Source organism: Rhamphochromis sp. 'chilingali' (assembly GCF_963969265.1).
Source record: "Rhamphochromis sp. 'chilingali' genome assembly, chromosome: 16".
In the NCBI taxonomy this organism is placed as follows: domain Eukaryota; kingdom Metazoa; phylum Chordata; class Actinopteri; order Cichliformes; family Cichlidae; genus Rhamphochromis; species Rhamphochromis sp. 'chilingali'.
In genome coordinates, this window is record NC_137943.1 from 12446313 (window position 1) to 12471032 (window position 24720).

Genomic DNA, 24720 nt, shown 5'->3' on the forward strand with positions numbered 1-24720 from the left:
ATTTTCTGTTTTCCTTTAAAGAAAGAAAAGTTTGATTTATAGTTGCTACATGCTAGTACATGCCAGGATTTTGTAGAGAAAATAAATTACACAAGGGTATTTTTCGTATTCAAAACTTTACTCAAACAGTTGGTGTTTACAAAGAGTGCACAGACTTAATGCTGCTGTGGAGACAGACCCAAAGGAAACCCAACAGTAGCCAAGATCATAGCTAAAAAGTATCTGCAAAGGTCATCCTACAGAGGTTCGTAATTCTCTGCACAAGTCTGTTTTAAAGCAGGTTCAAGGAACTGCAAATGAAAGCAAACTCACTTAAATCCAAAAATGAGCTGTCGTGGAGTTTGTTGTCATCAGGGATTGAACTATCATCTGAAACTACAATCTCTAAAGCTAGCATTTATCAGAAACACAAAAACTCCACTTGGTTGAGGCAATAAGTCGAAAACAAAACGAAAATAAAAAAATAAAATAAAAAACACCAAAAAAAAAATGCTCAGAAAGAAGATAACAATAAGCTATTTGAACAACTTTAGCAATAATAATCTTTACCTCCCGAATTCACTGCAGAGCAAACGCGAGCCTCAGTTTAAACAGCATGTCTGAAAACCAGTCAATATAATAAATATAAATACATCTGAGGTTTTCTACAGACTGTGAAAAGGACATGACAAAAATAGCTTTGTTTTCAAACTTGATGCACTTGCATAAATAAAAGTATAGTAATAACATTAATTACAATAATTATAATAAACCAAGGTATTGTAGGCCCTCTGAAGTGTAAGGCTTGGGCCTGTAAAACATGTCAAACGTCCTCTGTCTTCACAGTAGATGCACAATGACAACTATGTATGGGTGAACTACATACTCGTATACGTATTTCTCAACCACAAAATGTAACGCAATAAGCAACAAGATCAACCGTTGTTAAAACGGTGACAGAGAATTTTAGTTCTTTGGGGTTTATGATTTGACACAATTCTTCATAACTCAAACTGTCAACAGTCAACGGCTACAGTGTGTCTGCATCAGTGGAGAAAACAGAGTTGAGAAAACCTCCATCAACAAGTTTCTGTATGGCAAAAATTGTGAAAACATCAGTCTGAATCAGTGAATTGTGATTTAAATGAGAAATATGTTTCTGCTGTAGAACATGTAGTTTTTTAGTCAACAGTTGCTAATCAGGGTGGCAGAGAACAAAGAAAATATCAAATCTTTTTCACATTTAATTCATTAATGGCTTCTTCCTGAAGGAAAGAAAAAAACGATGAAATGGGGGAAAGCAAACAATCTCCAGACTGCAATGGGACATGAATGTCGATGAATATTATTCAAAGCACACAAGAGTCAGTTAAAGTCCCAGCCGTAGTTTATAAATATGGAGCCTGACAGGCCGTGGAAGAGCAGGAGGGGCGGTCAATCCTTTAAGCAGTACCCTCAGAAAGAAAAGGATGTCACTCCATGATGGCTCGATAGATGACCGGCTCAATGTAGTCCTCTCTATATCGAGAATTGATGACCCGCTGCCTTTTGGTGTTCTGCTTGACATCGTTTTGCGCGAAGAGCTCGAAACGCATGTCTGATGCCACCGACTGAAAACCGAAAAGGAGATACAAAAGTTACTGCTTAGTTCTACAGTTGTGATGCAAACATACAGCTGCAATTGCACAACAAAGTTGGCTAGCTGTGAAGAAAAGAAGTAAAAAAGAATACGGTCACCAGTCCCACCCTGCAGCCTTCAAAGTAGATGCACCTATGGGACCAATTTGAAAATCCTACGTCACCTCATTCTCAAGCTATCGTGTTCACAAAGTTTGGTGTCCATGTCATCCACCAAGCAGGGTGATGACAATACCCTATTAGCCTTTTAGAGCTGAGAGGTAATAAAAGCAGACTGCAAAGTTCTGCAAAGCTCATAAACCCGTTATTACTCATAACAGAACAGATAAATAGTTAAAGATTAATCGTCCCCTCATAAATTACCAACGGTCTACACTTTGAGAACTGACTGCTGTCCTGTTCTTGTCTGACAAAGGATTCTAGTTGCTCAACAGTCTCGGCTCTTTGTTGAACTTTTCACTTCATGATACTCAATGTTTTCAGTTGGTGAAGGCCAGATTCTTTATGTATGAAACCACGCTGTTGCAATAGCTGCAGTACGTGGATTTGCATTATTTAGTGGAAATATACAAAGTCTTCCCTGAAAAGGTGTCATCTGGATGGGGCACTTGTTGCTCTAACACCTGTAATACCTTTCAGTTGTCACGCTACCTTTCCAAATATGCAAACTGTCAATTCCACGTGCACTTATGCACCTCCCATACCAGCGGAGTGCTGATTATAAGCTCCTCTTCAGTCTGGAGGGTGTAATGTTCATGTTTTCCAAAAAGAATTTCAAATTTTAACCACAGAACTGTTTCCCAGTATGTGTCAGCCAATTTTAAATGAGCTCTGGCTCAGAGAAGAGAGCAGTGATGATGGCTTCTTTTGCTATAACCTGCATTTGTGGATGGCACGGTCAACAGTGTTCACAGACAGTGATTTCTGGAAGTTTTCCTGAGCCCATGGAGTGATTTTAATGCAGTGCTGCCTGACGGTCTGAAGATCCCAGGCATCCAATACTGATTTTGAACCTTTTCTCCTGGAAATTGGGAAAAGGTCTGAAGACCATTTCTCCAGATTCCCTGAATCTGTTGGTATTATGTACCGTAGATAAGCGGTTCCCAACCCCCGGGCCATACTGGTCCATGAGTCGTTTAGTACCAGGCCGCGAGAGTTGAGGCTTGGGCGTGTGTGCTTTCTATGTTCTATTGTAAATAAAATATGAGTTTAAGTTATTCATTCCACTGTTTTTAGTTACATTTTACACAGCATCCCCAACAACTGGTGTCATATTTATTTCCACATAACATAAAGCATTGAGACTTTTAGCTCACCATCCTTGACTTGACCCGTTTAGGCAGATCCTCATCTAGAGTGTAGATGTCTTCCCGCTTGACAGAGATTTGCGAGCCATCCTCAAATTCCACCTACACACACACACACACACACACACACACACACACACACACACACACACACACACACACACACACACACACACACACACACACACACACACACACACACACACACACACACACAGGAAGTGCTTAAATTAAAGCGTATTTGAATATTTCTACTCCTCATACTGTATTGTATGTGTCACATAATAATTTTCTTCATAGCCAGAGTAGAATTCCCATTTATTCCCACCTAGGGCAACAAAGATTAACATCATCAAGTAAGTGTAACAAAAAGTGAAATGTCTGACTCTGCTCCTGACTGATGTAAAAGGAAAGTTCGCTTCCCTCAGGCATTAAATGTCCTCGCTCTGATATTTTATCCTGTTGGATATTAAAGTGAATTTTTCTCATCACGACCACATTAATTCTTGTTTTAAAAGTATAATTGTATTAAAGAAAAACATTTTATCTACATTAAGCTTGACAAATTTTTATGTGATTCTTCTTTGTGCCAAGAAATTCTTTAAAGATATTCAAACACACTGGATTCATGAGAATGCGACAAACTGATCTACCATCAACACTCGCATAAAGGCTCCTATTTTCTGTTTAGAACTTAAAAAACATGACTGATAAAGACCCTTCATCTTAAAGTATTACAAAACTGGTTAGCAACCATCTGTTTAACATGACAAAATGTTAATTTTTAAACCAGACAACCAAGACTTTACAATCATCCTAACCCAGCATTTTATGTGTTGATGGAGTCTAATCAAACAGAGTTGAAGCTGATGAGGATCAGAGGGATAAATGCATGTTTACCAGGTACATGGGGATGGAGTGGGAAGCTACAAACTTGGCTCCATATATCAACCCATCTGTCCATCGAACTTGAACAGCGTCACCTTTGGCAGGTGGGCCGAGGCGGACGCAGTCCCGGTTCTACAAACACATTTAAACAAATATTGACCTCAGGCCATCTGAAAAGGGAGGGCATTTAGAAATGGAAAATTTGAGATCAGCTTTAGCTATCTGAGAGGATTATTAACCTCAATATCCTCAGGGAAGAGGTTGTCGCTGAATGAGCCGTCGTCAAACACCACTTCATAAAACGTAGCCGTGGTTAGCTCCAGCAATTCGCTCTGGTAGTAACGGCCATTCTTGTATTTACAGATCACCTTTTGGCCCACTACCAGTTCCTGCATGGCAGCTTTGCTGCGCTGTGGAAGACAAACATACTGAGTGTTAATCAAATGTTATTACTTTAAAGTAAATTTTTTCCCATAGTCCCAAGATAAAGGGTAAGATGGTGGCTGTAGTGCAATAAAGATAACTCAGAGAAATGGATTAGCAGGTTACAGCAATGTTTAAACACTATCCCTGCCCCATTGTTCAACAAAAGATATGAACACTACACATGAGAACCAACACAAACTGGTAGTCACAACAATACCATGGAGACTGTCAGAGCAGGTTTATTGTGTTATTCTTCTCCAGTTAGTGAATCAAAGCTTCAACGTGCAAAAGCAGAAATCCCTGTGGTAGCTTCCAGCTGTTATGGTGCTGCACAGCTGACTAAGCTTGTGCTGGAAGCTACAACGGGAGGCAAGACAGTCCTCACTTTATAAAAGCATCTTGTTGCAAAGACACTTCATCAACTGATAACATAAACCAAAAAAAAAAGAAAAAAAAAGAGAGGAATTTTAAATGCTACACAACTCATGCCACAGTTCCCAACAGTAGTGTAAACAACATCAACTATTTTAATGGGTATATGGACACAATGAGCTGGAGACTGAACCACTTAAGCAGCGGTGCAGCGTGGGGCAAAGAGTTACATTAAAGAAGTCATTTCATCATTTCTATTGAGCACTCTGGCTGAATTTTCTTTGTGTACAGGCTGTGATCAGCTGACCTGTGCGCCTACTCTGATATTTACCGCTCTTTTGTGGATCTAGCAAACTGAATTCCACAAGATACAGGCAGAGGGCTATATGGCTGATTTCCAACCCTCTAAACATTATGAAGCTAGTACAAAAGGTAGAATTTAATGTGTGAAGCTAAACGAAATCATAACCTTGAATTTATATTGACGTCTGCTACCCTTAATGAAACCAAACATGACCACAGCTTCACCTGCACCAGTCCAACACAGCACATCACTGTAAACTGTAAACACCACTGCAAATTAGCAGCTAAGCTTCCAACTGCCTAGTACATATTTTTCTTCAATTCAGCAACAAATCTGATGTGTGATTTAGGATGTGATGAGTAAGTGTCTCTAACAGTACGATGTTTAGACATGTTGCTAGACTGCAACATTACACCTGAACTTAGAATGTATCACAGGGATGAGACGGAAAAAAAGATGTGTTGAAGGTGTAAGGAGACCATGGGATGGCATTATGTTCTTATTATGACCCAGTATCTCTATACATTCAGCTGGAAGCGCATGAAAAAAATAATTAATTTAACAGTATTCATTAACCTGCACATCAAACTTAATTGCTCTTTAAATCAAAGTCCCAGACAGCTATTCAGGGTCATTTTAAAGCTTGCTGATAATGTGGAACTAACACTTCTTTACAGTGAGGAACTGAAAATGTTTCTCTGAAACAATTTTAAGACAAAATTCACAGAAAAAGCAGTGTAAGCTCATGCTGAGAAAAAGGCAAATTTGTTTGTCGTTTCCTTTCACTGGTAATCTGTTTTACACCTTAAACACATCTTCACAGGACAGTGTCTTCAGAAATTATTACTGGCCGGACTGGGACTCTCCACGATTACCTCAGGTATGGCTGGTGCTCTATGCCTGTGGCAAGTGATGAAGACAATAAATGGCCAGTCATCTGGGTGCATGAGGACACCAGCTGCCTGAGCACATGTGGGGTGAAATGCCGTGGAGCAACGCCCATGGGAGCACTGAACACAGCAGCCTTTCACTTCCCTCTTTATCCGTTTCCTGCAGTACACACATTTCTACGGGAGAAACAAAGACAAAAGAGTGAAATAAGGGGGTGAAATTAAGTGTTCCATATTGTAAGTGGGAGGCTAGGAAAAGGAAAAACATGAGAAGCAAAGAAGGAGAAAAGAAATCGTCTAAGCCAAGCAGGGAGGATGAGAGGAAGGAAGTCAGAAATGAATTATAAAAGGCACACAAACTGAGATGCAGACATGCTGGAGGAAATTACACAGCTTCCTGTTGACAATTTAGTGACATCATATATCTTATTTAAACACACGTAAAAGTAGATCCTTTGACAAAGGTTCCTTTGTGTTACAGACGCGTAACAATGCCAACAAGGCCAACTGTCGTAACTGAATTCCTGCATTGTTTCCTTCAGAATGCTTAGATCTCAAACAAACTACAAGATAAGGATAGTGCAATCCTTTTACATTATTTTGAAATTTACTTCGGTGAGCTGACAGGAAGCTAAAAAAGTGTGTGTGTGTTTTTCTTTATTTTTAGAACATACAAAAACAAGAAGTAAAACTGTGGTGACAGTACAACAGGCACCACAGTAGTTAAACAGAAGTGATGTGTGAACTCATGACATTCCAAGTGCCCTTGTGCTCGGAAGTGGAAAACACACACACACACACACACACACACACACACACACACACACACACACACACACACACACACACACACACACACACACACACACACACACACACCTCTTACTGTGTCATTTGCATTCCATGGCAGATGCATTCCACATTCACAGGAATATCCCCAAATCTACAAAACGCGTGTCCTTGTGTGGGTCACCGCACTCATGTGTAACCCTACAGTACACAGCTGTACTGACTTACCAGTCTGAAACGTGGCAGTGGGATGGCAGAGAGGTCAACGGGGCTCCGCTCAGTGATGTTGACAAAGCGAGCTTCCAGCACAGTTATGGCACACAACACATGAACCCACCTGTGTGAAAGGCAACATGAATTGGATTTCACAGAAAGAGTATGTTACACCCAGAGGGCATTATACAGCAGTTGTTTTGTTTGCGCTCAATTTTGACAGCCCTATTAAAGATTAATATCAGTTTGTACATGCTCCAGATAGCGTTTCTACAAATTCTTTAATTCTCACTCGCTTTTGCAACTTTGTACTTTTGTGTTACATGCAGCAAGAACTCCTCATTGTTAATCCATTTAAAAAACTCGGTGCTTTTCCTCGACCTTTTGCCGTGATGTTTCAAAGAGCCGGAAAGTAAATAAACAGCAGACAGAAATTATGCAGGTCGAATTGTCTCACGATTCACACATGCGCAGAAAAGTGTTTTCAGGCGTTTCAGTGGATGAAAAACTGTTCTGAAACGATTGAAAACGATAGTGTGGACGCGGAGCGTTTTTAGACGAAAACGCCGTTTTCAACTTTATCCGGATTAGTGTAGACAAAGCCTTAGGGATACATGTTATTGTCTACACATATTCAATACTAAATAAATGAATGAAACTGTAAAAAAAATTAAATCATGTATTTTCAAAAATCTAAAGATAAACTAGTTTCTCCAGTTGGGCTGAACTCAAGATGACTTTTGAATGATATCACTTTGACAGTGTGAGGAAAATCTGCTATTTGAACTTCAGCACACTGATAACGCTCTACTCTCAAACAGGGTGTGACTAACATCATCTGGGCTAAAGGATTTTGCCTTCAGGCGCTCTCAACATAAATTCAGTACAGCTCCTGGACTCGGGTGCGTGTGAGAATGCATGTAGTCAATATAGTCAAGATAGTCAATCTTTTCTATTTGGGTAACCACAGATGTTTGTTTGTTTGCACAACACACATATGAATTTGAAAAATTTGATTAGTTTAAAGGTCTAATGGATGAGATGATTTCAGAGGTAAGAGGTTAAAGGAAGCAAAAATTACAGCAGTCAAAGAGAATGACAACAATTTTATGACATAATGTCACGACTGAGCGTGATTGACTGAATCCAAGAAGCAGGGAAATGTTTTCCTGACTGAAGTTCTTACAACTTCAAACAAGTGAACAAAGGTGGAGGCAGAGCCCCAGTTTCAACCTCAACATTACTGTGTGTAAATGACAAAGTTGTGCTTAGAATATCATCACTTGTTTATTTCAGTACTTCTTACTTGTCATTGTTGGCTCTCTGTAAAGCTCCTCCTCTCAGGGAACACAGGCAGCAGTCCTGCAAAAAGAAACATGCATCATATATTTTTAGCTGTAGTATATGATTCATTTCTCTTATTACACCAAACTGAATGTTTTGATTAGGACAGTATGTTGTTCTTAGTCTACACTGGAGGAAAACCACAATTATGTAAAAGATGTGCATGAAAAAAAAAAAAATCAATCATATGAAGCTTAATCTTGTCTGATCATTTGTTTGTCCTACAAACCCAACAGACATGTGCTAGAACACGAAAAACCACTTCTGCATGTTTCAAGTAAATAAACCGCTGAGTGTCGCCAATAAACAAAAAGCTGCACAACATTCATGAAAGAATCACATGCAGGAAAAAAAATTCTGTTTATTTTGCTTCTAAAAATTTGGACAAAAAGACTTGAATGTATCAAGTCTCTTAAAGCCATTTAAAGCTATGCTAGGCAGTAATATTCACATTTTATTATCTTGTTAATATTTACTTTTCTGTGAATAAATATAAAAATTATTGCAAGCTATTTTTAATAGCTTTCTATACACTTTCTATACACCTTTTTTAGAAACCTTTATACAAGATATAAACCAGAAAAGCACTGACACAAGATCTGTGAATCATGGGGAAGTAACAGCTTAATGTGGACACCCTGAATCCTGATTAAAGCCCTAAAATTCGCTAAAAACAGAACAAGGAAATCTGTAGCAATAACATTTTAAGTAAACCTACCAAAAAAAACCAAAAAAAACCTTTTTAGTCTACTTAAACCATGACATCAAGTTAGATAAGACCGAAAACTTCCACAAGTAAAAAACACATAAACACAAAACTACATAACATCGTCTCAGGCTTAATGAAGTGTACAGTGGAGCACTGCCCACTAGTGGTCAGAGGGATTTAGACTATCTTCAGGAGACATTCCCAGAATAGTTCCCTATTGTTTTGAGCTGATGGGAATGCTGAGAGCAAAGGAAATTTTCAGATAATCTTTTAAAACAAAAGGTGGAAAAAAAATACATGTCCACCAAGAGGAAGGGGCCACTAACGCTATCTCTGCAGAGAGGAAGCGACGTCATACAGAGCCAAGTTTTAATGATGCGGCTCTCAGTTCTGTTTACCCCCCAAAAAACAACAAGCCAATTCTGTAGTGCTGACGTGAACAGTTATGCCTTATTCTGTATCATGAAATATGTTGTCGTTATTATTATTATTATTATCAGTATTATTATCAGTAGTAGTACAATGTTTTGACAGAGAGAAAGAGCTGGCATGTGCACATATGCAGACACCTTTGTTTAAAAAAAAAAAAGTATCTTCACACTCACAAAAATTGCCAAGAGATTTTTTGCAGTCGGAGCTGCAAATCATTTCAACTTCAGTCAATTAAATTCACAATTGAAGTTTATCTGTTATACAAGTTCTGAAATTCTAGTTATTGGGGAACAGTACCAATGATTCATTCCTCTGAGGAAGGTAGCCGTGAACACAGCATGTCTTTACTGGTAATCCTTTTATGTTACCTTCCGATTTTTTGTTTCAGGTACTTTCAGGTAGCGAGCTGTTCACATCTTTTTGTGTGGGTATAACCACCCCATGTTTATATATTTTAAGTAAGGAGTACATGTATTGGTTTCAATGCAACCACAGAAACTGATATTTCAATGCCAATGGCCCCACAGTGTGTGTTACCATCCTATATGGTGAATGTGGCTCAGCACAAATTTATTCTTGGCCTGTAATACAGTAGCTTTGTTTACATCTTACCTCATCTAATTTTACTTTACATTTAACACTTAATTAAAGACATACACACATGTTTTTTGTGTGTTTTAACAGACATTCCTCCGTTTCTTTTAGCAGACAACAGAACCGCTATGAAAGAGTGACACAAATGGGGCCCATTAAGATTCCAGTGGTAAGCTGCTTCCATTTATGAGCCTTTCCAAGCAGCAGGCTACACTGCTAAACACTTGATTTTACTGTAACATAATCAACATACACAAGCTAACACTAATGGATGTGATGCCATTTAGACTAAATACATGTACTAAATTATTCATTTAGATACAAGTTTACAACTAAGCAGGGCTAAAGACTTATTTAAAAAAAAAAACGAAGGACATGCCTTCATTAACTAACCTCAGTGATGGCGTCAGCCTCACAGCGGGCACACAGCCATTCATCTAGCTCTGCATCATCCCTGGAAATGCCATAGCAACCTAAAACAAAACCAGAAATAAACAAACTCAGACATTTCAAAGCTTAAAAGGGCAGAGATGCTAAAATCAACTTTTTGCTTATTCTTATTTTGCTTTTCTAAGTATAATATTTTTAAACCATCAACTGTTAGCAGTGCAGAAGGTATTTAAAAAACCAAACTGAGGGCTACTGTTTGCAGCAAATTTTCCACTTTCATTACTCCCCATTTATGTTCTCTGTGAAGCAAATAACTCTAGCACGTCATTCAGCAAAACCATTCACTTGAGACTTTGTGCAGCAGCTGCTAGAGGAACTGGCTGAATCGTTTTAAGCGTCAAAGGGGTGTTTATGTATTCATCTTTGATGTGCCTGAATTATGGTTTATTAAAGTAGCTTAAGAAAAAAAGCAGCTGAGTGCTAGTTTCCTAAAGAAAAACAAACAGGTCTGGATGTACTAAATGTAATTACGATTTAATTTAATAATCCCTCAGCCTTCTTCTAACTATTTTAATAGATGCATCAGAGAAAATAGGCTTACTTGTATGTACACGTACGCAGCACTGAGTGCAGCTCACCAGGCGGCTGGTACCATCCTCAGCTACATTAGGGTTAGACAGCTGCCCCTCCCCGCTGTCAGTAATCTTACTGGACTGGGTGTTAAAACACATTTCAGGGATCAGTGGTTTAGACCACTGTTGGCTCCCTGGACGGTTCACCAGTGTCACACTAGAACTCCCAGTATTGGATTCAGACTTAAAAGAGAAAAAGTTTAGAGGTTTGTTAGCATCATTGTTCTCCTCAAATTCTGATTAATCCAGTACTATGGTAACTGTAGGAAACATGCAGCATATTTATTGCAATCTTTATTTAAAGAGGTATATTAATATATCTAACACATTATATTATTTGCAAATGCATAGTTGCTCTTTCTACAACAGAAGCAAGGATATAATATAGATGAATACAAGACAAACCGATTTACTAATGTTTGCGACACACAGTTCACTGCTAACTGTGACAATACCTAACAGCAAAAAAACATGTCTTTTTTCCTCCTTGACATTTAAATGAACTGAGTGTGTCTGTGTTTAGAAAACAAGAACTTTTGTGAACCACTTGTAAAACTAACCACACCTACATAGACTACACATGGTTTTGTTAATTTAGGCCCTTAGTTCCTACCTGATGGTGAGTGTAGAAGAGCAGGCAGATAGAGCAGTAGGGAGCCTGTTGGCCCATGCGTTTGTTATATTCCCTCTCTGCAGCAGGGCTAAATGGCAGACACTGCCATAACTGGGTTAGTGGCTTTGCCCACTCCTCTTTCTCCTCTTGGATGACCTGCACATCTACATATAAATCTATGGATAACAGGTGTGGCATAAATGAAGGAAGGAGATGGTGAATCCATTATGTTTTAGGAAGACAAGGTGAAGTGATAAAACAAAAACATTAACCACCTTAGTCTTAGAAATTTACAAAACTTGAGTTCATTTATTAGCAGATATAGCAAGAAAAAGATATGGAAAAAAAATTTAAGCCTAAAACAAGACATAAAATCATTGTGGTAAACACAGTACTTGGTAATCTGGCGAACTACACACCACACAATTACACAGAGGATCTAAAATACTACGTACCATCATCACTGTGTGCCTCCCTGAACAGAGGATGATGACGAGGCAGCTTACACAGCTGTGCTTCCTGCTGGTTCTTGACAGGCTTGCAGTACGACTGCTCGTCTGACACCTGCTGTAGAAAGAAGTGCATAGCAAGACATAACTAAAGGACACATAATGCATGTTGTAATAAACACATACAAAATTAATTTGCAGTGAGGTCTACCTACAATCAGGCATAATGGAAGCTCTGTACTGATATGCACACTTTTCCAGATAAAAATCTGATCCAACCGTGCCTTTAAGCTTCTGGTCTCAGGTATTAAATACTTACATGATGAATCTGAGGAATCACCTTCAGCTCATCGCGCACTGGTTTCATGACAGGAATGGTGTCTTTCAGGATGACAATGCCATTATCCACGAGGGGGGATTGGATATTCTGTAGTTTAAACAGCATGAATTACATTGAACATCTCAGATTTTAGAATAATGGCTATTAAAATTCAACACGCCAACGAGAGAGATTATAAAAAGACTATGATGTTAATAGAGATTAGTGTGCAAACATCATACACAGAAAGATGCACCAGTACAGAGCAACCAGACAGTCCTGTGGCTGTTTTAGTTTGGACACTCACATGCGTATTACCAAAGCAAGCGCTTTTAGTGAAACCTAAGATTGTTCATCGCACGGTGAGACAATTCCCTTTTTGGATGTTAGTTTGTTAGCCTACAAATATACGCCCGTTCCCCATCACTTCCTAAATTTGTTAATCAATCTGCATGAATGTCTTAGAGTTAAAGATGTGTGCCCTTCCGCTAGCTAACTTTTGTTCATGTAATAAAAATTAATTTTTACCAAAACTGCTATTAAATAAATCTAAACAATATCGTAACATTGCATTGCATGCATCATCTGGTGATCAAGCTAGACCCAATTTCCACTACAATCAGGATTACCAACATCTGGAGAGCTTTTCTGAGTTATTTTACAACACTCAGATCCTGACAAATTATATTTAACTCATCTCAAAACAAACTGCAACAGCATGCCTGTGTTACGTGTACGCTATTGACATAACTTGCACATTTACATTGCTGCTTTTTTTTATTAAATACATTTTGCTCAACAATTTTTCATGCAGTGACACTCTGGGGTAGTTAAAATGTCCTGTTAGCCACATCTGTAAATAAGTGTTCATCAAGCTAATAGTGCCTGTAATTAATTACTTGCAAATAAGAAAAACAATAAATATTAGTGCTGTCAAAATTAACGCGTTAACGCAAATTAATCCGCGATTAAAGTTTTTTTAACGCAATTAACGCATCTGGAGTGCAGAATGACTCAAAATCCCTGAAATGTTTCTGTCAACGCAATTCGGGCAGTTTGATGAAGCATACGTTAGTCGGGGATGCTGGTAGGACTTTGGGTAGTGCGTCACCCAGCTTGCGACAAACCACTCACGGAGCATCGGGGACTCAGTAAGTCTACCTCAGAAATATTAACTGACATAATTGCCAAGTGGATTGCAACAAAATGCATATGCATATGTATTAATATCGTTAAGAACACGCGCTTTACATAGCTTTAGTTCCTCGTTTCAAGGACTTGAAGTGCCTCACCAAGAGTGACAGAGTGGATAAATGTTTCAAATCAAATCAAAATGTATTTCTATAGCACATAATAATACAACAAAGTTGACTAAAGTGCTTCACAGTTAGTCAGAGCAATAGCATAAGAAAGAATAAAAAGAAACAGTTAAAAGAAACAATATGAACAATATGGGTAAAACAAACAAAAAAAGCCAAAACATAACTAGCTTGAATCAAAAGCCAGATTAAAATAATACGTTTTAAGACGCAATTTAAAAGACTGGATGACTCGGAGGAACGAATAAAAGGAGGGAGGCTATTCCAGAATCTGGGAGCTACGACAGCAAAGGCCCGATCACCTCTGGACTTCTGACGAGACCTCGGTTGCATCAGGAGCTTTTGATTGGAAGATCTAAGTGTCTTATTAGGGATATACAAATGGAGGAGTTTGCATAGATAGCTGGGAGCCAAATTGTTTAAAATTGTAAAGGTAAGCAAGAGAATTTTGAAATTGATACGATATTCAACAAGGAGCCAATGTAGGTTGGCTAAAACCGGTGTGATGTGGGCATAATTTCTAGTACCAGTTAAGAGACGCACAGCTGCGTTTTGAACTAACTGGAGCCAGTGAATAGAGGAAGATGGGAGGTCCGAGTACAGGGAATTACAGAAGTCTAATTTGGAAGTGATAAGAGCGTGAATGAGCTTTTCAAGGTCCTTCAAAGGGAGTTATGGCTTTGCTTTAGATATCTGACGCAGCTGGTAGAAACTGTTTTTTTACCACAGAGGAGATCTGTTTCTCAAGTTTAAAAAAAGCTGTGCAAGAAAACACCAAGGTTTATAACAGTGAGCGAGAGATGGCTGGCAAGGGGCCCTAAGGCATCAGTTAGTTGTTCCAGTGGGGTGCGATTATCAAAAAATATAACTTCTGTCTTATCCTCGTTCAATGTTTACAAAGGTTTTTGTGAACATAAATGTTCAAGATGTTCAATAAACATTTTAAGTGCATATATTTTCCCTTTTTTCCTCGAGTCTGTTTGCTCATGCAAAATGAAATGCGATTAATATAGAATGAAAATGGATGATATTTAATCATGATTAATCGACAGTAACCCTATGATGAATCTGATTAAACATTGTAATTGTTTGACAGAACTAATATATATTATATGTTAGTGTACACTTACCAATTAGTATATAGGTTTTTTAAAAAGTTGTATTTCACAGGAGAGAACCTGTGCTAAAAGATTGAAGAAAACTATTCAAACTCTCTTTGAATACATTATTTGTATTTATTCGCCATTTACTTCATTATATTGCATAAATGTCAGTTACAAACTTAAATATGAAGTTGCAAAAAATGTAATTGCAACCAGGCTAGCGATCAACTAACTGCGATTAATTATAGAAAAATGTGAGATTAATTAGTTAATTTTTTTAAATCTATTGACAGCACTAATAAATATGTTTTTATTATTAGTTTGTTTGGCGTTTATGAACAGCCGTTTTTGCCATATGACTATATACAGTGCTACAGTGAAGATACATGTCTGTGTTCTTATATGAGTGAACAAGCAGAGAAGGCCTGAAGAGGAAGAAAAATAAATTAATTGAAATAAATCAGCCATAGCGCAGATTTTTGCCTGTCAGTTTAATATAATCTGAGGGAGGATCTGCACTAATCCATGAATCATCATTTCTCATGCTGGGGTTAGTCTACTCAGAGGGAAACTTATGTTTTGAGTTGTCACATCTGCTTTCTAGGAACAGGCGTCAGTACTAGAGAGCAAAGATGTGATTAAAAGCTGCTTTGGCCAGCCTGCTGGTACCTAGACAAAGATAACAATGCATGCACTGTGGCCCGTGTTCAAACATGCATACAACACAACACTGACCAAATGAACAAATATAACAACTGACATCTTTCTCCCATTACATCTTTAATGTATTTGTCTATTATAAAAACATAATTTTTTTAATTTTCATAATAAAGAAATATAAAAACAAAGTCAAACCTTTCTCTTGTTACTCTTGGGAGCCTCAGTTTCCACTTTGTTCACATCTTGTGGCTGTGTGTGAACCAGCGGGGAAGCAGGCTTGCTTATGGGCTCAACTTGAGGCTTCTTGACTTCAGCCAGAGCTTCGACAGGCACGGACGTTTTGGGTTCATGTTCTTCTTTCTCCGTCACCACAATGTTTTGTGCTTCTTGTTCATTCTGTGCTACTTTGGTCATAGTGATTTCAAATTGAGGCCGTGCCTTCATTTGCTCACAGTGCGGCACCTGAGATGAAGATGGAACCGGCGTTAAGGTTTTGTGCTGGAGATGGCGGGCCTGGTGCTCTCTGGCATAGCTGTGCACATGTAGCTGTGTGGTGGGTTGCCGCTGCGTCTCTTGACTGTAGCTCTGCACCTGAAGAATATCTTTAGGACTCAGAGTCCTGTGGAATAGCAGACTGGCAACACCCATTTTGCGGGCAGGCTGAGTTCCAACTTCTGTCCACATAGAGGCTGCTGAGACTGAGAGATGCCCGTTTCTGGACCTGGACTGAGATGAGATTGCAGGTGCACGAGTCTTGGTATAATGAGGAGGGCAGCCACTGTCACCCTTACTTTGGGACAGGCCCCTGTGAAATGGATCCATTAGCGTGAGCTTGGTTGGAGTGACAACCAACTTTGGTGGGCCTGTAAATTAAATGAAACAGAAAATAAGTTTTGCTACACTGTTTAACTCCACCATCAAGCAGTAATTGTTATTGGACTCTTGGTTGCCATACAGGAATCAGTGAGACGGTATTAATACCTTTATTTCTTTTGCCATCTTGTGCCACAGCCCGTGGAGGTATAAGACTGAGTCTAGGACGCTTTCCATACTGCTCTTCATCGTCTTCATCTTCAACCTGAGGCACAACTTCTTCGGGCACTTCCAGACACACCCGGTGTCTTTTGGTCTCTATTCTTTGTTTAGTGCTGAGATTCAACAAAACAGATGTGGGATTTGTGAATACTATATCAGATTTGCCCAGTTTCATCAATGTTTTTCTACCATTTAATTTGAAGTAATGTGAAGACATATTCTAAACATATGTTGTAAAAACAAGATACCTATTATTACATCAGTGAGATTAACCCATGAACACCATATGTAACAGTAAAACACATGTGAAGAACATGCAGAATGAATACTTTTGATACCTTAAGGTAAATTTGCTAATAAAGCACACTTGTGAAGTACTTAATTGCTACTGTTACAAAAGGGGAAAGGAACTAAATATCTTAATATTCTGCTAAAGCTGGTTTTATGGTCCCACAATAGGTGGCACCCCCGCTGTCAGCTCAACTCCAGCGACTGCCCATCTTCCTACAGTGTGCACTGTTGCCAAACAGAGGCAGTGTACAAAGTATGTATTAGAACCAGTCTATGAACCACTCTTGCTTGTACTCTTATAGCCAGCCGTGGACAAGAGTAAAGTTATGACATACAATGAGATAAAGTGAAACCACGTGTAAAAATACTGGCAGCAGCCACTGGTACCCCTAAGCCCCCCCATAGCTACAGCCATGGTATCAATTTCAAAATTCTATGTCGCATTGTTCTCAAGCTATCACATGACGAGTTTGAACCCAAAGGTCAGAGGTCACATGGTATCAATTTCAAAATTCTATGTCGCATTGTTCTCAAGCTATCACATGACGAGTTTGAACCCAAAGGTCAGAGGTCACATGGTATCAATTTCAAAATTCTATGTCGCATTGTTCTCAAGCTATCAACATGACGAGTTTGAACCCAAAGGTCAGAGGTCACTGAGACCAAAACTCGTCCAAGATTGTTAGTAGATACACCTATAATGTCAATTTGATGCTCGTTGTCTTCATAGAGGAAAAGTTCATTTTCACGAGGAGATTCATTTGTACAGTAAATGGCCCACCTCTTCCACTGTCCGTCCTCCCCACAGCTCTTGATGGAGCTAGTCTCACTGCTGCTGGTGATGTCATTAAATGACTCATCCAAGAACTCCTTAGCTTCTGGGGTGGGTCGTGAATGGTCAATGGGCACCAGGTCTCGGCCTTCCAGCCACTGTTCGTAGCGATCTGGCTGGTATTTTTTCACAAAGACATCCATGGAAATCTTCACCATGTCTCTACGGCATGAGCACTAAAAGGGAAAAATGCATACACAGACTCTCTTTTAAGTAATAATAAAACGTATTTCTTTCCACTAAGATAAGAATCAAATTGGTTCTCCGACACTGAATGACTCTCCTCACCAAAACTGCCTGCTTGCCATATTCAATCCATCTCTCTGTAGCAAAGTTGGTGGACTCTGCACAGTTGAAGCCGTGGTTGAAACCAGCATGATAGGAATAGGGGAAAGTGATCATGAACTCCCCAGCCTCCTGAGTAATCTAATGAACAGATAATAAAACAATAAGCAAGTGCAGTTCTTGCATTTAGCCTGTGTCGTGGCTAAAAATACAATAAATTGTTACAAAAAAGTTACCCTTTCGAATGGAATGCTGTATTTCTTTAGTACAAAAGGAGAGATCAGTGTCATCTTGTGCCTTAGAAAGGCATCACAATTCTGAGCGCTATTGGGAAAGAAGCCTAGAAGGAAAGAGATCAAATCTCTTGTGAAATATGAAATATTACAGTACAAGAATCCATGACTGTGATGTATTCATTGTATAGCTATATAACACATATCTACAGAAAATATCCTACTGGCCACCTACCTTGAGCCAGACGCTCAAATCTTTTCCCGTGCTCTGGAGGAATACAATACCTGCAGACAGTCAAATGCTGAAAATTACTTTGTGCATGTATCCATCTGCCCTAGATCTTTTCAGCCTGGTTTCTATGCACAAGTTAAGTTGAATGCTTTCTTTCGTTTTAACACTGTGTACACACATAACAGTTAACTGCTTTTTCTGCCTCTTCTTTAACACCTTGAGAGACAAAACTGTCTAATGTAAATGAAAACCATCAAAGGCCTCAGCAGCCACGCATGAAACAGCACTCATGCCCAACCCGCAACCCCCAAGTTTCAAGCAGACATGAGAAACCACTATTTAACAGAACAACAACAACAAAAACAACACTATGTGCAAGTTACCATTAGATAAAACAAATTACAGTTGTAAATCAATTAACTAACTAGCATGCATCTTTACCATGATTTAGGTTCTCCAAAGTGCAAATAATTGATACTGTAGAGGTCCATGTCCTCTGTGTGCCATGGAAAGGTGGTCTTCCACATGCCAAAATACAAGTAGGGTGTATTAACACCCTCAATAGTGATGCCGTTGTCACGCTCCACAGTATCCAAAATGGTGTCCAGATGGCAAATATTCCACTCCCTGACATCCTACCAGTAAACAGAAAGGAAACAAGATATTTTTTTAAAATGAGACTCAGAAACAGAATCAGTCAGTACAGTATGATCAGTGATGTCATCAGCTTGTGTGCCGGGTGAAATAATGCTAACTCACTGGATCATACAATGTTCCATTAACATCTGCCCCATATAAAGGAGCATTAAAGGTCACGTTCTTCCAGTACTTCCTTTCCAGCTCCTCAAAGTTATCATAATGTGGACTACAGTACCTGTAAAAGAAGAAAAAAAAAAAAAACAAACAGTTTATTAACATTGACCCCGTACACAGATTTAAAGCATGAAAATATTGAATATGTTAGTATTAGTACTCAAGACACATCAGAAAATAAAAATCTTCAACCTCTTTAATTTTGCGCTTCTCACCTGTTGCTGTTGGCAACCCTGCGAAACTCTCTCACCGTCATGGATCTCCTCTGTATGTTGTACTGCGTGAAGAGACCTGACACACCTGTCACAACCTGCTGAATGGGTGCAGGTATCACCAAGTCATCTATGTCGTCATAAGAATGTCTGGGCTTCCATTCTTTTGGTGGGACAATCTTGGAAGAAGACATTAGACAGTGAAGCTTTGAAAATGGCTAGATAAAAATATCAAATAATGGCCCAAGTGTTAGCATATGTTGTGTTAGCACTTACTTTAGCCAGGCCTGCTTTATGTGCTCCCTTCGACTCCATATATGCAACATAGCGCCTGAAATCCTTGAATTCCTCAGCAGTGGGATAAAAAGTCATAATCCCTTTGGAAGCGTCCGAAGCCATTTCCAAAACTTGATGGCAGCGCCTGCAAATGTAAATGGTCAAAGTATTTTGTGGCATGCAAAACGAAACACATTTAAGTGGAACTTACATGTCGCTCTTCACACATAAAGAGTAAACAAATAATTTTATTTTTTTCAATGTAAAGTAAGGTACTGTGCAAACGTCTTGAGCCACAGCTTTTATATAATATTTTTTTGCTAGGAAAATGAGAAAGATCTGCAAACATACATGGAAATACAGTAGAAGGCAAAAAGAGTCTGACAGTCAATATTTGACCACCTTTATCCATCAACACAGCCTGAACTCTCTTAGCCAAGTCTTCTTATAATTTCTTTATATTTATATAATGTCTTCATTGTTATTCTCTTGTGACTCAGCCTTGGGCTGGTTCTTATATAGCGCTTTTCTACTCTGAGCACTCAGTGCTTTACACAACTTGTCTCATTCACCCAGTCACACAAGCACTTCTATGTTTTTTTTGATGATGATTTGAGCTAAAACTTTCAAAAAACAATTTCTACTCGATAAAACCTGTTGACACTGATTTTCAGACCAGTTCTTGGCTAGTCTGGCATACCTCAGCCTTTCCTCCCCATTCCTCTTCCTTAAGAATGGCTTCTTCACAGCCATTGTTCATTGAGACCATTTCTGATAAGGCTTCAGTGAACAATAGATGGATCTACTTAAGGGATATGACTTTTGAGATAGTGTTCATCTGTGTAGATTGTTTGTTTGTTTTTTCTTTTGGGTCTGCCACTTCTTCAGTCCTCCAGTGTTCATACACACTATAGACCACACTAAGATATACGTAGATATAACATAGATATAAGTAAGCTTGTTGGTGTGAAAATACTGTAATATACATGTCAATCTGTGCTACATTTAGGCTTTTTTATGGATTCACCAAAACAAATAGAGCTCGAAAATTTGACGTCAAAACCGCAAAGGATTGTAGGTACGAGTGGCAAGTGGTACTAGTGCACGCAGGCTTTCACAAGAAAACAGTCACACAGTGATAAAAAGAAGCACAAAGAATGGCAAGAAGCTGTTGCATTATTAACTGCAATACCCGGTCCCATGACAGCCACAGGAAGCCGACGGGTAAAAAGATCGGTTTTTATCGGATTCCGCCGTGGAAGAAAAATTGTTCAAGCCGTGTTTCCGAAGTAACAAAGAGCCGACTGATGGCCTGGATTGCAGTGATTCGAAGACAAAATATAACGTTCCAGAACACTACAGCTTACATGTTAGTCTGCTCCAAGCATTTCCACAAAGGTGAGTCTTTTGTTGTAGTTATTACATAATTTATCATAACATAATTGTTGATGTAGGTTACAAATAAGTCTTATATTGATTTGAATTGAATTCGCTGCGCTGTGCTGCTTTGTTTGCTGTTGCTTTGTAGGAAAACCAGCCTACAAAATGCTGAAATGCAATCCAAACTGGGCACCTTCTATCAACATGGGTCATACAAAGTTTAAAGCTGCTACCACAGCGAGATTTGATCGGTTAAAAGGGAGCGCGAAATCAAAACAGCCACGAAAAGTCCTGCACATATGTGCCCAAGCGTTGTATTGAAGCAATCAAGTGGTTCAAGGTTCAAAGTTACCTTGAACCTTGTATTGAAGCAATCAAGTGATGAATAACTGTTTTACAGTATGTTGATTTGTTTCTCACTGAAGTAGCTAATAAAGCACAATGGAATACAGTTTTGCCTCCTTCCTGTAGGATTCTATAATAGAATGAAACAATGATGCCAGTTATAAACAAAGACAATAAATTGAATGAATTATGAAACACTTGTTTTGTTTCTATTGGAAACCCTTTCACTCCTTTGATTTTTTTCCTCGTACTTTTTTGGTTTTTTTGCCCTTTTCGTCAAGTCTGTCTTTGTACGGACCTGCCGTGTTCTCCTTCATTTTGTACATAACTGTTTTTGGGGCAAATAAAATGTAAGTAGGGATTAAAACCGCAGAATTAATGATTACCGGTGCTGGAAATGCTAGCGCTTAATGCAGTGTTTTGATTTTGCTGCCACACGTATCTACAACGCAATGCGCGAAAGTCACGTGGTCTGTCGAGCTCTATTGGAACAAATTACTTACTTAACAAATCAAACCCTCTGAAAATGTGCAGGTAAAAGAACTGGACTGAAAATAAGTGAAAAAGCAGCCAATGTCTAAAGAAAAACTATGAAAGACCTTCAAAAAACAGTCAGAAATTATTGCTTGAGACCAATTTTAAAAATGATAAGTCTGGCTCCTTGGAAGCGAAATATATAGAAACAAGTAGTGGCTCAAGACTTATGCACAGTATTTGATTTATATTTATGATTTTATTGATATTATTCATAGTGCAACTCAACTAAATCTTTACGCTGCAGTAAGCCGCCGTCAAAATATAGTGTTATAAATACTAGTAGTTTCAGTTGTTGTGCCAAAAAGTGATTGCCTGCCAAAAAGTGATTTCCAATGTTTCTGTGTATTTTTTATGTGTAATATCTTTATGTACGTTCGTAAACAGACTTCGGTGAACAGGGTTTACAAAGGGGTTACATATAGAATTTAAAAAATTATCTGTTTTTCAAGTATCTTTACAATTCTGTGTTATTGTACTTACATTATAACCAATCCGGTCCTTTATCCCCACTTAAAATATTTTTACAGAACTATTGTAATATTTGCTGGAATTTCTGCTGTGCTGTTGGCCAGCTTACTCTTACAAAAGACATTTTTAATGTTAATGACATTTTTTAACTGCATAAATAAAGGTTATATAAAAGTCACTGCCAAAAACTGATTGCGGCTTCTACCTTGTTACACGAATGTTGTTTGTGGCTCAAGATGACTTTATGTCATCCATAAGGGATGCATTTGACATATGTTTACCATATTATAGCCCAACAAGTTACTTATAGCAGTTTAAATATGAGCAATCAGTTTTTGCCACAACACCGTCAAGACCGTCACAGCGCCTCAGTACTCAATACGTCCTGTAGTGGGCGCACACCACGTAAACGTTTACCATTGAATTAAAACGCTCCCACGGTCTTGCACAGAAAACATAACCTTATTTAATGCGAAATTGTCCTTAAATGTCCTTGTTGTCTGTTCGCACTTGCACACTTGTAAGTTTCAGCATTGCATTAACGTGGAACAAGCTAGCCTGTTAAGTACTGTGACCGCCCCCGAAAAACCTGCGGCCATTTATCCGTCTCTTTAATTCGGACTCGCAGATGAAGTCCACGAAACAAATATTTGCTCATTTACAAACTTGCTAAACAAACAGGAAACGATTCATGTAACGGCACTTAATGTTAGCATTAGCCACTATGATAGCATAGCACTGGTGTCCGATTTAGCTCTGGTGACGTCCGCAACACTGCAAACTAGGACATAGTACTGAAAGTGAACTGTGTGACTAAACCTTAATTCCAAAGTGACAGGCAACAGATTCGAGAAGGCTTTCGTTAACTAACCTAACCTTAGTTCACGTTAACACCGACATGGGTTGAGACTATGCTCCGTATTACAATTTCAACCAATGCTAGTATACACTATCCAGCGAATTCGTATAGTGTCCTCTTTGCAAACTTGCACAGCGGTAGCTTGAGTTCTTACATCACAGGTATATAAAATTATTCCAAAAAGCATCGTTTGAAATGACTATTCGGGTTGAATTACACAGACAACAATAAAAGTGAAACTACCATTTGTCAAGTCAATGATGTTTTGTCAGGAAATAGACTGCACCCTGAAAGGGCTAGCATCGCCCTCTACATATTAGCATCGTAAGTTCAGAAGTTCACATTCTACGACGAAGACAGCTCGACATGCACGTACCTACCACCGCTGCTTAATTCTCTCAGAAGCAGTCCCTCGCGTTGTTGATATCGTCGTAATCAATACAAGCGGCCACCTGGAACATAACAGACAAAACACAGCTTGCTAACTAAGCCCCCTGTGAGTAGACCAGTATCCTCCATTACCAGCTCTACGCATGTACACGCTCCTCGGATTTTGTTTACCACAACACGCATGGGAGACGCTTAGCCAATCATAAAGCCACTCTGAGTCACGTCATAAGACCGCAAAAACCGTCTTTCTGTAACCATAAGATTTGACTTGACAGTATCGGTCAAGGGAATAGTTCACTTTTTACCTATAAACGATGGATATCATTGTATTTTATTTTTTAACACATGTTGCTAAGATGTTCATATTACAGTTTTTATTCTTTAAAGTTTCAGCTCAAGATAATATAGAAAAAGGTAGGCTATTCATTCAGTAGGTTATAGAAAGTTTTGTTAAAGGGGTCCAGCTCTTCAAATGCAGGTAGACAGATTTCTGCAGTATCCACAAACATGCTAAACATACAATAAATGCTAATAAAAGCACTAATACATAAATACTACGAATAAATACACATTTATTACGACAGAAAACTATACTGTAACCTGGTGAACAGTGTACAAGAGTGCATTACAGTACAGAACAGTGGAGAAAGTTCCACACTGACCTCTGGACAGCAAGGACAGGGCCAGTTGCAACATCTGATGATCAGAGGTATTTCTAGTGAAACATTTTAATGTTTTTCTCTGCAATTTAAATCCTATAGTCAACGACAATACAGCAAAGACATCATATGAAGTGCTGAAAATTTTTTTTAGTGTCAGCCGTCTATTTCACAAGTTGAAATAGCAGCAAACAAAAGCTGAATAGGTTAAAAAAAGTTTTAAAATAATGTTCCTCAATTCAACAACAGCAACTCAGAGAAACAGGACATGGCCTCACCTTATTTAAACTCAAGTGAGTTCCTTTCTAATGTTAGAAAATTGCCACTTTTTTCAGTAGATAGTAACTCAAAAGTTATATTCAGACTGTATCATCTGTTTAGTTTAGTGTCTCCTTTTTTGAAATTGTAAATGCCGTGGTTGACTGAGCTTTCTTTTGTATCACCCTGACAGGATTAACATGTTTTCACACCATCTCAGTGGGGAGTGCTTACGCTTCCTGAAG

The 24720-nt window shown here is 38.7% G+C and overlaps 1 protein-coding gene across 4 annotated transcripts; it reads right to left on the reverse strand.

The window, feature by feature from the left end:
• Nucleotides 1-69: 69 nt before the first annotated feature.
• kdm4ab (lysine (K)-specific demethylase 4A-b) lies at nt 70-23702 on the reverse strand. 4 transcript variants are annotated; one of them, XM_080907929.1, is made up of 23 exons: nt 23549-23702; nt 19580-19724; nt 19307-19482; nt 19038-19152; nt 18720-18913; nt 18282-18331; nt 18050-18153; nt 17817-17954; nt 17478-17704; nt 16352-16518; nt 15566-16233; nt 12289-12396; nt 11976-12087; nt 11521-11696; nt 10877-11090; nt 10279-10358; nt 8113-8168; nt 6822-6930; nt 5790-5981; nt 4052-4222; nt 3825-3944; nt 2934-3026; nt 70-1589 (listed from the first exon to the last, which is right to left on the reverse strand). In XM_080907929.1, the coding sequence occupies exons 2-23, from the start codon at nt 19700-19702 to the stop codon at nt 1452-1454; spliced, it is 3531 nt and encodes a 1176-aa protein (XP_080764055.1). In that variant the 5' UTR covers nt 19703-19724; nt 23549-23702; the 3' UTR covers nt 70-1451. The 4 variants fall into 4 exon arrangements, with proteins under 4 accessions (XP_080764055.1, XP_080764056.1, XP_080764054.1 ...); XM_080907930.1 differs by having other exon boundaries at nt 11976-12084; nt 23545-23702; XM_080907928.1 differs by having other exon boundaries at nt 23545-23702.
• Nucleotides 23703-24720: the final 1018 nt, after the last annotated feature.

Coding starts and splice junctions, on each gene's coding strand:
- kdm4ab (XM_080907929.1), bottom strand. CDS start 19,702: ATGGCTTCGGACGCTTCCAAAGGGATTATGACTTTTTATCCCACTGCT. Junction 18,154..18,281: donor ATTTGAGCGTCTGGCTCAAG/GTAGGTGGCCAG, acceptor CTTTCCTTCTAG/GCTTCTTTCCCAATAGCGCT. Junction 3,945..4,051: donor TCTTCCCTGAGGATATTGAG/GTTAATAATCCT, acceptor ATGTGTTTGTAG/AACCGGGACTGCGTCCGCCT.